We start from the raw sequence: 16,922 nt of genomic DNA, 5'->3' as shown, positions 1-16,922 counted from the left end.
GCCCCATGTAGAAAATCCTGCCCAGCACTTACAGCAGAACAATTACACAGAACACAGACTCTGGCCATAGGACAGATTCACGGAGGATTTCTCTAAGCTAGTGTTTAAGTGTATTAACTCAGCATGCAGGGAAGACATCTAAGCAAAAGACCAAGAAAACAAATGTAGCCGTCTTCCTCCCTCAAAAATGAAATCTCCTCTTCGAGTCTCCATAATTCAACTTTTCAGAACTTCATTTCAGAAAAGGCACTTTCAGAACATGTCACAAGGCTTCCTTGTCCCTAAGCCACTGATTGTAAATTATTTCTGGATAACTGCAGACAAGTAAGTTTTATAAAACAAGAAGCATAACACATGCAGGACATACTTATCCTATTCCCAGCCTTCAGATAAGTGCAGCTTAAATTAAATGTCAAAGACGAACAAAATCTATTGTATAAGCAAACAGCTGACCTAAATCCACCATATTTTGTTTGTCAAGTGTGATATTCTAATAAATTTTGTAATATAATAAGACTATTTTTGCCACCCTTTGACCACACCAAGTTAGATGCAGTCTCTGAAGAAATATTACTTTCTACTTGACTCTTTAAACAAAACTCTATTTCTACCATTTGGTAGACTGTGAGAGCAGCTTTTAGGAAAATGTTAATAACAGCTGAGCATTGTGAACCACAAGTACAGGAGAAGCAGAGAAAAGAGTAAATGACTCATGTGTACTCAGTTTTTTAGTTTTACTAAGTGACCTGCTCAGGGCTATGACTACAGTGATCTAACTTAGTGATGTGTAATTTGGTTTTCTTGATAGGAAACCTAAAAGTTGGCTGAAAAATCTCATGATTAATATAAGGAAATTTGAACAGCTTGGAGAAAAAATATTTTTTCCTCATTACTACCTTTAATATGACTTTTGCAATGACACAAACACATTGATCAATCCATTCCCATTCTTTTTTGGGGGTGACAAAGTAAGCAACTCAAAACCCCTTCACACATTAACTATGAGATGCAATAAAAAATAATCTTTTTTAAAATTTCAGAAGGAAAAAAGTGCTATGCTATTATCACTACCTAATTGCGACTTCATGTCAGTACTCCCCTCCAGAAGGCTGACCACATCTGAAGCAACAGCTTCAACTCTTAGCAGGTGAGAAAAAAAAAAAAACCCAGTTTCTGCAAAAGCACTAGACAAAGGTACAATCCTTCTTGCCCTAGCAGTGCTAAAAAGCAAGGCACTTAGAATTGTGTGGCCAAGTTCTGAACTCAGAGCACAAAGACTCCCTATAATGTAGGCCAAGATATTTTATGGCACTTTGGCCTTCATCTCCTCATCTGTAAAATGGAATAATAAAGCCAGTCATATAGGTATGACTTGAGAGAATTGCATGATAGGAGGTCTGACTTTACAAGTAATAGATAAAGTGAACTTTGATGGAGAAAAGTCAGAAACCATAACAGGTGGCCACTACCTCTTGGGTCTGCCTTCCCTAAAGGCTGCTAGACCTTTGAAAGAGTCCACATCGCCCTTGCTGGGGATGGCAGCACCTCTTAGGAAACAAGCCCTTTAGCTGGAACAGAATGACAGAGCTTTCTATGTCAACGTTTTTCTTTTCCTTTGACTCCTTCATCACAGAATTTAAAACCTCTGTGTGATCCCAATTAGCCTAAGGTTTCTCACACTGAACGCCATACTCTAAATAGTCTAAACTATGGCTTTCATACTCAACTCTCATCTTCTACTTGCCCACCTACCCTCCCACATCTGAAAGTGTTTTTCATCTGTCCTTATTTATTTGGTCCCATTTATCTCTTTTTTTCTTTAAGTTTATTCACATTATGGTTGGCACCCTGCACACTGTTTCTAAAACACTCAGTCCTTTGCTCCCATCTCTGTTTGCCTTCAGTTCTGAGTAAATCCTGTAACTTGCCTCTTCTAACTTCTTTATTCCCCCCTCGTTTGACCATACAGTATGGTGCTTTAGTTTTATCCATTCTTTTCTCTGTTTCCATAAAAAGCTTTTGGTTTCTTCCTTGTGTTGGGTTATGCCATATAAATGAGAGGATCTGGCTTGCAGTGAGTGGATGGTGAGGTATTCACTTTCTTCCTATCTGCCTGGCTTCCCTCTATTCCTTCTTTACTTTTCACTTTCCCTGGGTGACTGAGGGAGATGAAATAAGATTGCTAGGCTGGTGTAATGGTGCACACCTGTGATCCCAGCACATGGGAGGCTGAGGCGTAGGATTGCTGTGAGTTCAAGGCCAGCCTGGGCTACATAGTGAGCTCATGGCCAGCAAGATCCTGTCTTGAAAAAAAACAGGGTTGCTACATGCACTTGTCCCCTGCTTGGCCTGCTGATAGATGCCCAGTGGGACCCACACAGGTAATACACCGGAGGATAAAACGATGCTGAGGTCTGAAGTCTGTTTGGTGAGGAAGGAGAAGCATTTGGTTGATGAAAAGAGCTACAACAAAAACAAAAATCACAACAGACTGAAGAAAGAAGACTGGTCATAAAAGTACATTACTAAGATTCCATATCAGTATCCGCTCAGTGCAAGCAGCCCTCTCACTTCCCACTCAGTCTAGTCTGTCAGAAGTGGCAGTCAGGTTTTTACTGACTGAGACCCACACTCATAAATACATTTTACATTGTTTCCTAATAAAAGTTTCAGCAAGTAATGCTTAGAGTTCTCAGAGTTTTCCCTGTCCTACGCACTTATAATTTCCATTTCATCACTCTTCTGCATCTCTGGGATAAAATTCTGACAACAAGCCATAATAGTAACTTTGCAAACCACCAATGGCTCAAGACACTCAGTGTGCAAGTCAGTGGCCTACTTACAGCTTATTGACCAAAGGCCTCTCTCTCTTCAATTACTCCAATTCGAGGTTGTCACCACAATCCTCTCCTGTGAGCCCAGAAATCTTAGTAGGTTTAGTTCCTGTCTCTCTTTTACCTACCCTGCAAGAGTTTTCAATCGAAGAGGCCCCTTGGTCACGCTCTACTGATCAAGGAAGGTCTCCAAGGGAAACCTGGGGGCCTTTTCCTTTAGGACAGGTGGAAAGTGTCTTGCAAATCCGACTTTATATAAACGTTTAGATGGAAATAAGAAATCCGTGTGATAGACAATAACTAAAGGAAGAAGAATTGCAGAGGAAAGCGTTGACACCGGCCTATCCAACCTTCCGAGCGCCAGCTCCTGGCTGTCCGAGCTCAGCTTAGCCAAAAGGGCGGGGCAGGGGGTTGTCCACTGGCCCGCGCTCGGCCTCCTCTGGGTGGAGAGAACGCGCCCGACCCCAGGCGGATGCGCTTCCTGGCGGCCCGAGGGCCCTGAAGGCGCAGCTCTGCTCCGGCCACCTGACCAGCAGCTCACTCCAGCGCGGAGCCACGGCTCGTTCCACGTGGTTGGGGAAATTTGAAAGCAGAGCGTGGACGCGCGTGAACTCGGTTTCGGGTCTGGGCACACGCCCTTCCCAGTTCGCCCAGGTGCAGGCGCCTAGCAAGCAGTCCCCGGGGTGTCTGCCCCTCCCCTTTGTGCGCCCCAACAACTAGAAAAAGAGTTTTCTCTCCAGTCGTCTGGGAGGACGGCCCAGCCCCGCTCTGGGATCGGCTTAGGACAAGACTAACCCGGGACTGAGGGCGCGGGGAGAAGCGGGGCGCGCGCTCGCGGCTTAGGTTCGCGCGTCCGGATGCCCTGGACCCGATCGCGCAGCGACTGGAGGCCAGCTGCGGCCTCCGCCCTGGGGAGCGCGGAGCAGCTGGAAAGACGCAGAGCTGCTGGGAAGGGGAGAGCGGGACAGGAAGAGACAGAGTTAACCCGGGCGAGCCCGCACTAATTACTCGGGGCTCTCTCGGCAAAGTGTATGGTGCGAAAGTCAGAGTCAAACTGAAGTCTTCAGAAGGCAGTGGGTAGAGCGAGCACTTGATCTTCGCTTCCTCCGTGCGGACCTTGGACACCGCCCTGCCCAAGAAAGCTGGGGCCTCGGCACCAGGGCCGAGGCGGGCGGGTCTCGGGAAGGCGTGCGGCAGGGAGCCGCCTTCTCTCGCCGCTCTTCGCGGGGCCAGTGGCGCGAGTCGCGGCTGGGGACCCGCGGCGCCACGCTTCTCCGAGGCCTCCCGCGGAGCGCGACTCGGCGTCCCGCACACCGCCCGCTCCCCGCAGCTCCGGCCAACGGAAGTCGGACTTTTCCCAAGGCCAGGCACAACCTCGGAGGAAAGGCCCCGTGGCCCCAGCAGTTGCTCCCAGTTCTGCTTAGGAAGCAAGCTAAGGGACTTGAGTTTAAATGACAGACAGCTTCGCCACCCTAAATGGTTATGTATAATGTTCCCCTTTGGCTCCTAGTACAATTACAAAGTAAAAATAAAAAGCTGATTTTCAGGTGTTTGTTTTATTATTTAAAACGAATTATTAAAAAATGATGACCCGCTTGGAACTCATATCTTACTTTACCAATAAAGGCAGCCAGTATTGATTTAACCCATGACTGCAAAACGCGACTGCTCCAATTCGAGTTCCCTCAAATGCACGGGTCTAAGCAGAACCTTTCCCAAGACTGGTGCCACCAAGAGTGCTGTTTTAAACGGAGAAGAATTTGACTGAGTGTCGGCTGGGACCCCAAAGGCTTAGCTCTCCGGTAGGATTACAAATCTGAGCCAAATGCCAGCACGTGGGGTGCCCAGGAAGTTTGGATTGCTGAGAAATTCCGAGCGCGCCCACGAAGCAAGAGTTCATATTCTTGCATAGTGGGAATGGGTAGCAAGGAAAATTAACCCTTAAAGCTGTCTTTAGAAGCGAGAGTTTTTAAAGACACCCATCCGTGCACCTCTGTTCAACCACTAAAATAATACTTAGGGGAGGAGAGTTTAAAATGTGCGGAACGAGACACTGCTCCTTCCCCTCTGCCTTAAGGGAACCTGGCTCCATTTTTACTGTGGTTTCTGGCGCAAATGGCCTCGATGCAAGCACCTCTCCCACCGAGAGAGGCGAGGCCGGGCCGGCGGCGTGAAAGACCCTCAGTCCTTTCTCTCCACAGACACCTCGGCGCTGCCGCGTGGCGGATAGAAAAGGGAAAGGACGCTCGCGGAACCAGGCGGAGAGCTGCCGGCGCGAAGGTGCGCCGCGCGAGCTTGCAGTGGAAGCGCTGTCATGCGGCTGCCCTGCTCTGGGCCTGGCAGGATGACAATATATCCCGTACCGGGATGCTGTGATCAAACCGTTGCAAAGAAAGAAAATAAAACTTTTCCCTGGTTGACCTGTCTGTATCTTAGAAAGACTTTTTTCTTCACCACCGACGCCTACGTTTAAAGTATAATTAGATAAGTGGACATTCGCACTGACGCACCGACACCGGCAACACCATGAGATTCTCAAGGCAAAGTGAAATTGAACCTTCAAGTAACATTCTTAAATGGGCAAGAATATCTACGTCTTTTTATAGACTTCTTGCGCACAGAAAACCACGAGCCTGTAAAACCTACAGCCCGTATTTTTAGGGGAAGGGATACCCAAACTCTCTAGGGATAAAGTTAGATGCCAGAAAGAAATACACAAGATAAGGTCGTTGGGTGCTTTTGTCACCGCAGAGTAACCCGCGATTCAAAATCAAGACGCGAACTCTTCTCCCCACCCCTGCTTCCCCCACTGCGAGGACCCGCAGGGCACCCCGGACGCTCCTGCCGCTTCGAGGCCGGCCCGCCCAGACCGCAAAAAGGCAGAACCAAGGAGACAGCAGTCAATAGCGCTGCTCATCACACTTGGAATTAAAGGGCATCTTTCCCTAAAGTCAGAGCGTTCGGGCAACCATTCGACCTGAGACCGGACCCAAAGACTAAAATTAGAGTTCTCAGAGGTCAGAAGTGTACGGCCATGACTTTGAAACAATGATCATACATTTTCTGTGGCTGGAACTATACAGAATAGCTGAAACTCCTAAGAGAACATGTGGAGACGTGGCGATATGAAGTCCCTGTTATAAAGTTTTAATCTCCTTGTAAGGAAGTTCAGGGCAACGTCTGGCTTTGACAGTGCAGCGTGCTATGGACTCTCCTAAACTTTATTCCTAGAAAGACTAGGACAAGAAAAACTCTCAGCTGCTCCAACCTCTGAAGAACAGGAAAGATACCAGCCAGGCTCTTCAGCCACACGACTCCGTGTGCCTCCAGGACTTGGAAGAGTCTCTAAAGCGAAAAAGGCACTCTCTGCTTCACATCTCAAGCACCACCGCTGCGTGCGCACCAGCCGGTTCCCTTCCTTGCACCCTAAATTCTCGAGACGCGCCCTATCCAACATCCATTGGCCTCGGGTGACACCCTCGGCTTCCTCCGGAGAAGAACCAGCAACAGGGTTTTTTCGGGGTTCAACTCTCAGAGATGCTGTGGCGGAATGTGATTGTCTTGGGGCTGCAGACACCTGGGAGATGAGGGCTCAGAACTGTGACGACTCCCAGCACTTCTCACGAGCTTTTACTGTTTGCGTATTATTTTGTGGCTTTGGTTGGCCATAAGATATGAAAATAAAATGATATGGCTAACCTCATCTTTTCCAGAAAGCCAGAAAGTTGGACATTTCGTTTTCATTTGATCTCTTATGTGGCCACCCTCTTTAGCCCCTAAGTTTCTACTTGAGAGAAACAGCCCACTAAAAATAAAGTGCCACGGAGACCAGCCTTCTCTTTGCCTACCCGCAAAACAATTCTTTCAAAAAGATAAGGGAAGAAAAGAAAGGTAAAAGAAAAATAACCTGAGAGCTCTCTTGGCTATTTACTCTTTTAACTCTGCATTTTAAAAACGATAATGCTCTTTGTAAATTTTAGTGACCCGGAGGGCGGCTGTAATTCACCGGGTCAGCGAACAGGATCGTCGCATCCAGCACTCTGCGTAAGCACCGCTGGCCTAGGGTGAAACTCGCAGACCCTGCGGCCCGAGGATAGAGGATAAAGTCGCTGGGAGGAAACTCAGCCGGAAATCGGCGTCTACAGCATGAGTTTCCTTTCTCTACTGAAAGTCAGTGCTGCGTAGATCCTAGGGGCCCTGTCATAACTTACTTGTACTGGATAATTTATTATTTATCTGAGAAACTTAGAAGGTGGAATTTTTATCCTAAAACTGCAAGTTGCACCTCATTCACTCTCCGCTGAAGGTGGAAAAAAGAAATCTCTGCACTGAGTTCCATTCTATGCCAGAAACTGATGCAAGGCCCAAGGAGCCTGAAATGCTTCACACGTCCTCCAAGACCCATTCATCAGTTACATGTGGAGGAATCAGAAAGTCCGAGCTAACACACGAAACTTCTCAAATTCATGTTGACTTTCTGAATCTTAAAAAGATATTTTCTAAGCATTGTCCAAGACAAGAACTTGACCAGACTGTCAGTCTTGTAAAAGTTCAAAAGCCCTTGGATCTTCTCAGCTTCTTTTCTGAAAGTTGCACTTGCCAAAATAACAGAAGAGTGAGACATTCTAAACTGATTCTGATACATATAGGTCACCAGACTGGAAAATTCTATTTAAGTAAAAATATTGTTCTGGATTCTCTAGAACAATCAGTTTGATTACCCAGTTCCTTTTGCCAGAATATACCTAGGTTATTAGTTTAAAATTCAGATGTTGACTAAGTCACCTATCCCAAGTCTACCTATTGTGTATTGTTATTTAGTCATCATTTTCTTCCTGACCCAGAAAAAAGACAAAGCTCTGTTCATTTACATTGTTTATTGTTGTAAACATTAAAACTGTCTTTCTCAAAGAAAGAATTTATCAGAAAAAAAATCAGCATCTCTAACTGTCATACACCATAGAAAAAAAGGCAGTGACTCATATCATGTGCCATACTAGAAATATACAAAGAAAAATACTACAGAATATGGCAATATTAAAATTCTTACTCCAACATAAAATAATATATTAACTGACAATTTTAGACATTAAAAAGAACAAAAAGGTTCAAAGTGCTCAGTAATTTCCAGGGAGTTATGTATATTATAAGCACTCTGGAAACAGTCAAAAGCTGCTGCATGCAAGTTCTGTTTAGCTTTAGACAACAAAATAATCAAGATATAAACTTTCTTTTATCAACAGCAACAGTACATACAACACTTACAAACAAGGAATGTTGGACGGTGTTACAAACACTATGTGTCCCTTTTGTCAGGATTTTCCGATGTGTTAATACTTGTGCCCATCTATTTTACAATTGAGAAAATGTTTAAGCTCAGATAACTACCAATCTTTATAAAATCTAACAGACTACATAGTGTCTGAAATACTATTTATATAATATAGACATTACTGAAGTAGCAAGTGCCTATAACATGTTCAACCTAGAATCAACATGCTTGTCCCTTTTTATGTAATTATTTTCTTTTTTTTTTGCAAACACACTTATTTTTTAGAATTTGTAATATTTATTCATAAATAGGCACAAAATAATTTAAAAAGCCAAACTGCATTGGGTAAATTTACAAGCCTTTGCCTTCTTCAACTCATGCCACCCACGCAACATTTAGTTTTACTATATATTACATCTTTCTTTATAGCAGAAAACTTTGAAGTCTTGTTAAAGGGCAGTACTTATGGGTCCCCTTAAGATGTGTGTGTGAGTGTGTGTGTGTGTGTGTGTGTGTGTGTGTGTGTGTGTGTGTGAGACATCATCTGTCTTAATTGCAACAACCAAGCATGGCCAAACATTTCCCATCATACATTAGCAATCTTTCTTCTGAACAACAAACTGATTTTTAACTGATAATAAAAAGTTTATACCACTGTATTGTGTGTAGTCCTTGTTCTATATCCAGGATGCCCCGGAGCCAAAATGCCCTTTCAGGTTCTGCCTGCAGGTTAGGAAATAGCAACAGTTTTTATTTGTTTATTTGTTTTCTTTAGGGATCAAGGGGCTGGGAGTTTTACAGAAGCGGGGACAGCTTGTGCTGAGACAGCTCAGGGAGCTATCTCTGCCGTATGACTAGCCCCTCTGGACAGTTTTAGTTTTCTTTCCAGTTCTTTGAAGTGCATGGGAGAAGATATTAGAAAGGTAAAGTGTCCAGAAAAAGCTTGTCAATTATTGCTGGCGGTGGTACCAAGTCTTCCAATTTCAGGTAGAAAATGCGCTGTAGCCCCTGTGTGCAAAGGGTACGGAGTTCTGGGAGCTTCCCCAACAGTTTGGACAGATAGTTGGGGCGGTTTAACCCCCCATTATTGAAAGTCACATGGTCTTTGAGACAATTAACAATTTTGTTTTGCAGCTCTTCCACTCTCTTGGGTTCCTTGAGCCCGTGTCTCTCTGCAGAAAACACAATAAAAAACAGAAGAAGGCACCAGGCAGTTAGTTAACAGGCAGAATGAGAGAAGAGGTGTGACAAGGGAAGGCCAGGACAAATCCCAGTGGACAGTTCTGGAGGGGACGTGCCCTGCCCCTGCAGTACTGACCTGTGACCATAGCCAGGGCCGCAATGCAGGAGAAGGCAGAAATGTCGATGTTCATATTCTGCAAGTTGGAGGAGAATTCAACAATGGAATCAATCCATTCCCCAAAGCCACGCACGCATTGCAACCTGTGCAAGACCACCCCATTGCAAAAGATGAGTTTACCCTCCACTGGGTTGGACCTGCAATTAATACCAAAGAGAGAGGGGAGAAAAAGAGAGAGAGAGAAGCTAAACAACTAATTACTTGAAGAGCAATAAATGAGGGATTTAAGAGGCACCTAATTACTGAAGAGTTAATAAAATGTAGACCAGTGGACCTTGAAAGGGTTTAATTTCATAACAATCAAGAACGCCCCCTATCCCACCTCCACTCCATTCATACAAGATTTCTGGGTTCACACTCCTTCCCTTCTCCTTTTGTGTTCTCTTTTCTTTCCTTTTTCCCCCTTTCATTTTCTAGTCTGTCCTTTTCCCTTATTCCTCTTTTCTACCCCTTTGCCTCACTGTCTTTTACTTTCTGGATTCCTCTCCAACCTCCCTGGATTGTCTCCTTTCTCATTACCTGTATGCTAATCGAAGGACAAACAGTTCCAAGAAAGCTGATTCAAAGAGCAGGTCCTGGTCAGCTTTGGGCAGGTCAGTAAAGCCTGGGATCTTCTCTGCCCAGCCCCTGATGATCTCCATGGAGCCAGTCAGGAGATCATAGAATTGCTGTATATGCTGGGTGTCATCTCCACTCATCTGATAGTCAGGGTTCGCCTGGAACTGGAATTTCATTTTAAAAAGCACTTAATGAGGTTCTCTAAAATATATAACCCGTGAAATTGCTAACCCCATTTCTAGTAGGGGAGCCAGGTTTTTATAACAATTAAACCTCTCTCTGACCAGTAAGGAAATTAGATGTTCTGGGGCAATTAATTCAATTAGGGACGGTGCTATGAGGTCGTTGCTTTAAATATGTAAATTACCATTTCCATACAGACTAAATACAGTGTGATCCAGCCCTGGGAAACGTTCACTCTTATCTCCACAAAACAATTGACGTGTTAGTATTCATTCTAGTCCCACAGAGGGTCTCTGAGCTGAGACGCCCTTTGCAAATCTTAATAATATTGCAGTAGCTTCTAGGTTTGCCCAACACACTTCCTCCAATTAAAGCCAGCACATTTTTCACAGCTGGAGTAAAAGAGGAATTTGACCACTTGATCCCTGACCCCACTACTATTCCTTCCACCCTTCTCTTTTCATTCCCTGGCCCCCAAGCAGGTCCCACCTCCTTTACCCGGACACCGGCAGAAAAGATGAGGATTACTGTACCTCTTTGGAAGATCGGGATAACATGGAAAGGTTGGGGCAAGGGGGTACTACACAGCCTCTGGCTTTTGCCTTTGAGACATTGGTGTATATGGTGGTGGCAGTCGGGGGCAGTTCACAGAGACTGAACTGCTATGCCGGTCTTCACAGCTACACTTTGAGCTACACCATCTGTGTATCTCCCGTGGCCCCACCCAAGCTGTGAGGCATAGAGCCTCACCAGCCTGGCCACGTCCCTTGAGTCTGAAGTTTAGTGCAAGGTATGGGGTATGAGGAGGTGGTCCTGCCCATCTGTTGGTTTGTCCACACATTCCTCCCCCCGCCCTGCCGCCACCCCGCACCAGCTTCTTACCCTGGAATAGTCCAGGCTGGTCATAGCCGGGTTGGAGTCAACGTGGGCCCTGACGAGGGCACTGATCAGACTCACTGGGGGCGAAGGGGGAGAGGGTTCCTGCGGGCTCTTCGGTTTGGAGGGTAAACGACCTCGCCGGCCTTTTAAACTGTCGGTTCTTACCACTGCAAAAGAACAGCCCTGTTTGCACCAGTCTGGGATCCCAGGCCCAGCTGCTGCCCCCCTCACCCCCATCCCAGACTGCAGCTGTGGGCACCAGGCCTGAGGGCTCAGAACCCCTCTCTTGTAAAGCTTTTACTGAGGAAAGGCACTAAAAAAATGCAGGATTATTTTATGTCTTCCTCCAACTGGGTCATGCAGTTAAAGGCAAAAAGGGCCTGGTGGTTTTCTCTAGGAGAGGCTGGGCATGTAGGCTGGGGCCAGGTCCCAGAGGTTGGGTAGGGGCGCAGGGTGGGGGCGCTGAAGATTCTGGGTCTCTGGAAAGTGGACCACAGGACTGGGGAACCAGTAGTTGTTTTCTAGGGGCATAGACTGAGGGGGTCAACAGATTGCCCCCACCTACCTTCTTTGACCATCCCAACAGCCAGACACTTTTGAAACCGGCAATACTGACAACGATTCCGACGTCGCTTGTCCACTGGGCAGTTTTTATTTGCTAAACATACATATTTCGCATTTTTTTGCACAGTGCGCTGCAAAAGGAGACAATGTATGCCGCAAATTATTTGTTTTTTCCTTGAAAATCCAGCAACCTGGAGACAATTTCTCACTGGCTTGGATCTACACTCCCTCCCCACAAACAAACACACACTCACGATTCCTTTTCATATTTCCCCTTTTCCTTTTCTATTTCTTTTCTTTTTTTCCTCCCGCAGGGCATTTAACAGAAGAAAATTGATAGCGTTAACATTTGAGCTAACCTTGCCGCTCTTTGCTGTGTTTTATATGCCAAGAGAAGGGGAAAGAGTCGCTCTGTAAATACAAATCCGTGGGCATTCATATTATTTACATTCCTTGGAGACCTGCTCTATTTAAAATGATAAGATTATTCAATCAGGATGGTGAAATAAAGAGATCACTTAATTTGACCATAGGGAATTCTGTTCCACTTGGTTAGCTCAGACACGGTTCTCTGTCCTAACCAATTTCAATCTGAGCAGGAAAGACAGCTCCTAGCACATGCAAATGACCCTCTTCTAAGTCCAGCGCCAGCAACTTCGGTGGAGGGCACGCCGGGTCGGCGAGGTGAGGGGGGCTTCGACCCCCGGGCTCCCAGCCTTCCAGCTTCCCTTGCTCAGACACCCAGCGGCCTCCTCGGCAGCCCGTGGGCAGCTGCAAAACAGCGTCAGCTGAGACCCGGGAGACTTGAGCGACCAGGGACAGCTGAGGCTGGGCAGCCCAAGCGGAGGTGAAGGGTGCTCTCCAGGGTTCCTGGCACTAGGGGGCCCTACCTGCCCTCTCAGACCCGCCCTTGCTCACCTTAAAGAAGCCTTTGCATCCCTCACAAGTGCGCACACCGTAGTGCTGGCAGGCCGCGTTGTCGCCGCACACCGCACACAGCCCCTCGTTGGAGGGGGAACCCCGCGATGGTGGCGAGGGCACCTGCGTGTCAAGTAGCTGCGATGCGTGGCCGATCTGCAGGCCTGGGAAGCCCATGGACGCGGGTTTGCGAATGGGGTTGGGTACAGCGAAGGTCTGCCCGTCCACTACGTGGTGGCTGCCCGTGGGTTCCGGGTTCATGGGGACGTGCAGGGGCCCGTCGAAGCGCATCTGGCAGCTGGACACCGGAGTGCCTGGGGGTGACTGCTTAAAGGAGAAGAGCGAGAGGCGCGAGACTGGCGTTTTCCTCTGCTCAATCATGTGCGTAGTGGCCACGTAGTTCTGGTGGAAGTTGTGGAGAGACCCCGGGTCGTCCCACATGGGGCTGTGCTGCACCTGGAAGCCCGGGGTGGTGGGTGTCGGGGGCGAAGAGGGCTTGTAGTAAACCGACCCGGAGTGCGGCATCATCTCCTCGGACTGGGGGGGCAGGTGGCTGTGCTGCTGGTAGTTGTGCATCTGAATGTCTTCTACCTTAATGGAGGACTGCTGTCCGGACAGGGGCATTTGGTACAAGCAAGGTGGCTTGACGTCGTAGCCTGTGCTGTAGTTGTCCATAAAGGTACTGAAGCTGGGGAGAGAAGTGGTGGCAGTGATTTCAGTGTTGGTGAGGTCCATGCTAAACTTGACAAACTCTGGAGTTAAGAAATCGGAGCTGTATTCTCCCGAAGAGTGGTAACTGTAGCTCTGAGAAGCGGGGCTGGCTCCTTGAGGCGAGGACCCATACTGCGCCTGAACACAAGGCATGGCTGGAAATGAAACAGGGTGATACACACTCAGCCTGGTCAACTGAACACCTTCTCCCGGGCTCAGGAACACCTGGAGCTACACCGGCAGCCCACAGCGGTCAGTGAGTGGGTAGGGGCACGAAAGGAAGGGAAACAGAGGTGAAAGCTGCAGAGCAATAGCATAGGGCCTGAAAGCACTGGTCAAATAAGGACCAGAGCTATAAAGCTCTTGAGGGTTTATATTCCAGGATATTTCCAATATCAGTGCCTCCCACCACTCCCCGCCCCTTCACTGTCAATCCCGCTCTGATAAAGCCCCTTCTCCAAAGCTAGGGTTCAGTAAGCTTTCTAGAAACGAGCATTCTAGAAAGGAAGTGGAAGTGCACAATGAGAAAGTTGTTTCCTGTAACCTGAAGTTACAGGGTTTGCTTGAGGAGAGTCCGATGCTCTGTTTCTTGACGTTAACAGAACTCGGGAAAGGTAAAAAGAAATAAAGTTCACTAACCTTCAGCCGAGTTACTGGTGTTTTTTTCGAGGAAATTTAAAGTGGACAGTGTCGAAATTCAGTGAAGGACAAAGTTTCCAAGATTTTTAAAAGAGCAATGCAGAGTCCAGCCTGTCCAGTCTCCTCCCTGAAACACAGACACAAGAAGTCTCAGCGTCCTCCTCACAGAGACTGAGCTGAGCACATGTGGGTTCACTGGGTCCTTTTATGTCTCACTGGAAATTAGTGTGTAGCCTTTACCCAACAGTAGTTGAAACGGATGTGTAAAAGACATGCCCAGAAACAAGAAAGAACGTCACCCGCTGCACTGTGTAAATCCTTGTAGCAATAAGATCCTGCAGAAGGAAAGGTATTCTGTGAATTTATTTAATACTCATGATGAAATGAATTGGCCCTTTTGCTAGAGTGTGGGTGAAGAAGTCATTTTCACTTTAGTCTAGTTCAGACTAGAATAAGAAAACTAGAGTTTAAGAGAAAGTGCAGCGTTGGAACTTGCTGTTGATTTTTTCCCCTGTGGTCAAATAGGCTTTTTGGGGGGGAGGCAGGAAGAAAGTTAAAAGTCAAGAATATAAAATAAGAAAAACAACTCCCCTTACTAAATATTAGCAAGGCCTGGACAGCCAGGAAGGCAATTTGAGTGGAAGCATCTGACTTCTTTTGACAGAACACTGAGATTGGGGATACACTGATACAAGTTTATTTATCCAGAAGTCTTGGTTTCCAATATCTTTAATGGCCAAGGGGTGGGAGAAGAAGACCCCACTTTGCCAGGTGCATCCCAGGTCAACTGCAGAGGGAGGGGAATACTGCTTAGAGGTGCTGGAACCAATGTCAGAAGCACTTCCGAGCACAGCAACCTGAATACCTTCTCCACAATACCTTGCACAATCTGGCTACTTGCTGGAACAAGGCATTCTTGTGTCCCACTAATTTTCAGATGTTCCCACTGGACGCTATTCGAGAGCACAATCTTATTACTAATGAAAAAGAAAGCCAAACATCCACTCCTACTCCCTCCCTTCCCCCATAATCTCGCTTCAGTGGAGGGAAGGGAGGAGGAGGTTAAGCAGAAAAAAATAGGGAGACTCTTGACCCCCCCACAACACAGCCCTTGGAAATATGCCTGCGCCTTGGACATTAACCCCCTATTACCTTCCTAAGTGCGTTTTCACTCCTTCTCTCCAGAAAGACATATGTTCAAAACCAGAAATTTCAGGCAACTTAGTAACAGGACACTCTATCAACACTACCCTTACTCAACAGTACCCGGGAAACATCGGCAAGCTGGCCAACCGCAGTGACACAGTTCCCAAGCAACACAAACTGAAGAACTTTCTTCCCCTGTCAGTTTGAGAGCAGCTTCCCTCCCATACACAGGACTTGAGTCTCCACGTCCAAAAGCCGCAATCAATTCCGACACCAAGAGCAAACTTTGCGCACATTTCCGCGGGGAAGGCGGCAGCCCCAAACACTGTGGAGTCTCCCTTCCACGTCCACCAATGAGGAGCCCGGAAGCCTCTGCCGGCAGCCAACTCCCCCCTAATGCCAAAGCTGGAGTTAGAACAAATGCCCGTCGCAGCTATACGCAACCCACTCCCCATCCTCCTGCCCACTCGCGCTCACGGTTCTGGCGCTCACTTCGGCCCGTGGGAAGAGGAGACAAGCTAAAGAAGGATCAAAGAACGCGAGCTCACGGGCTGCACCTACTCACTTAGGTGTTCTCCGCGTCTCTCTTCATTCATCCAACTCTGCTGAAGTGTGATTCCCTTGGGGAGCCCGGGTGCCGGGCTCGGGAAGGGGAGAGTGAGCGGGGCGAAGGGAGCAGAGACGCCGCGAGCCGCGGGCAGCAGAGGTAAGCGGCCGGCGGGGCAGGCGAGCGGGCTGCGGAGCCGAGCGCGAGCCGCGGGCGGACTGGCCCGGCCGCCAATGTGCCTTTGTTTATGTGGCTCGCGCCGCCGCTGCCAACTGCACCTAAAGTCTCCGCGCGTCAGCGCGCGTCAGCGGCCGGCCGCCCAATCGCCGCGCCGCCGCGCTCCCGGACTGCTGGCCCGCGCTCGCTTTGGTATATTTCCGACCTGACGTCACGAGCAGGGCGGAATTTAAGGTGGGAACCGTCTGCCTTCACCTTGGTAGCCGGCTGGGGTGGTTTTTTTTCTTTCCGAAGGAGGTGTCACCCTCCACCCAGATCCGCGAAGCCCACAGCGCCGTTACATTTCAACACTCCCCGGGCCCCCGGCTCTGGGCCGCTCACACGTGGGGAAGGTGCAACAAAAGCCTGGGTGGAAAGGAACGCAGGCGTGGGCCAGGTACACCGCACCTGGAGCAGCGCTGGGCTGTGCCTCGCCACCTCGTCACACACCTCCCCACCCCCCAGGGGACGTGCACGCAGGTGTCCCGTGACACTCGTCTCTCAGAGGGCTCGGGCAGTTCGGGTGGGGTTTCCTAGCCGGTGCACACTTTTTTCCCTTTTCCTAGCCTTATCTACACACACACACACACACACACACACACACACACACACACACACCACACTCTGCTGTGAAAGGCGTTAGGGTAGGGGCCTATCTTTCTTTGAAGTGCTCTTGTTCAGGGAGACCGTGGTGTGCGGAGGGGAGGGGATAGGCAGTGACCCGGCCCTTCGGGGACCCCAAAAGTCACAGGAAAGCGTCGCCTGCTTTTCTTTCGCAGACAATGCAGCCAAGCAGCTGGCAACAGGTGCATCTCTGCAGAAAGATGCTCTGATCCAACCTTCTGCCAACTCTAAAACTTTCGACACTCCCCAGTGCCCACGACTCGTCGTATCTTATTTTAGGGAAATAGATCGACCTTCCTCTGAAACGCAAGGGCCATTACAGCCGCAAACTGAGTCCAGAGGAAAAGACAGGGCCTGAGAAGCAGGGGGGCTGGGGGTGCGCAGCCTCTGCAAAACCGGAAGGCGCGCGCCGCCCGCCCTCCCACGACGGGGTCCGCCCCACCTCCGCGGCCCAGACTCGCCGCCGAGCCC

At 48.3% G+C, this 16,922-nt stretch overlaps 1 protein-coding gene across 6 annotated transcripts in view; it reads right to left on the bottom strand.

Annotated features, from left to right (window-relative positions):
• Nucleotides 1-8,836: 8,836 nt before the first annotated feature.
• Nr4a2 (nuclear receptor subfamily 4, group A, member 2) overlaps nucleotides 8,837-16,922 on the bottom strand; it is a 15,757-nt gene continuing 7,671 nt past the window's right edge. The window contains exons 1-9 of one of the 6 annotated variants that reach the window (XM_013518806.1): nucleotides 15,630-15,860; nucleotides 13,919-14,045; nucleotides 12,569-13,434; nucleotides 11,652-11,781; nucleotides 11,090-11,253; nucleotides 9,986-10,188; nucleotides 9,587-9,603; nucleotides 9,425-9,482; nucleotides 9,127-9,278 (exon numbers count right to left, since the gene is read on the bottom strand). In XM_013518806.1, coding sequence (XP_013374260.1) covers nucleotides 9,221-9,278; nucleotides 9,425-9,482; nucleotides 9,587-9,603; nucleotides 9,986-10,188; nucleotides 11,090-11,253; nucleotides 11,652-11,781; nucleotides 12,569-13,432 — 1,494 coding nt within the window. In that variant the 5' untranslated portion in view covers nucleotides 13,433-13,434; nucleotides 13,919-14,045; nucleotides 15,630-15,860 and the 3' untranslated portion in view covers nucleotides 9,127-9,220. Of the gene's footprint in view, nucleotides 9,279-9,424; nucleotides 9,604-9,985; nucleotides 10,189-11,089; nucleotides 11,254-11,651; nucleotides 11,782-12,568; nucleotides 13,435-13,918; nucleotides 14,046-15,070; nucleotides 15,580-15,625; nucleotides 15,861-16,922 lie in introns of those variants that run through there. The other 5 variants (XM_005393417.2, XM_005393416.2, XM_005393418.2 and 2 more) reach the window with 5 other exon arrangements.

This window comes from Chinchilla lanigera, unplaced genomic scaffold (assembly GCF_000276665.1).
Source record: "Chinchilla lanigera isolate Chin_1 unplaced genomic scaffold, ChiLan1.0 scaffold00048, whole genome shotgun sequence".
Lineage (NCBI taxonomy): Eukaryota > Metazoa > Chordata > Mammalia > Rodentia > Chinchillidae > Chinchilla > Chinchilla lanigera.
This window is presented reverse-complemented; position numbering and strand designations above follow the sequence as displayed.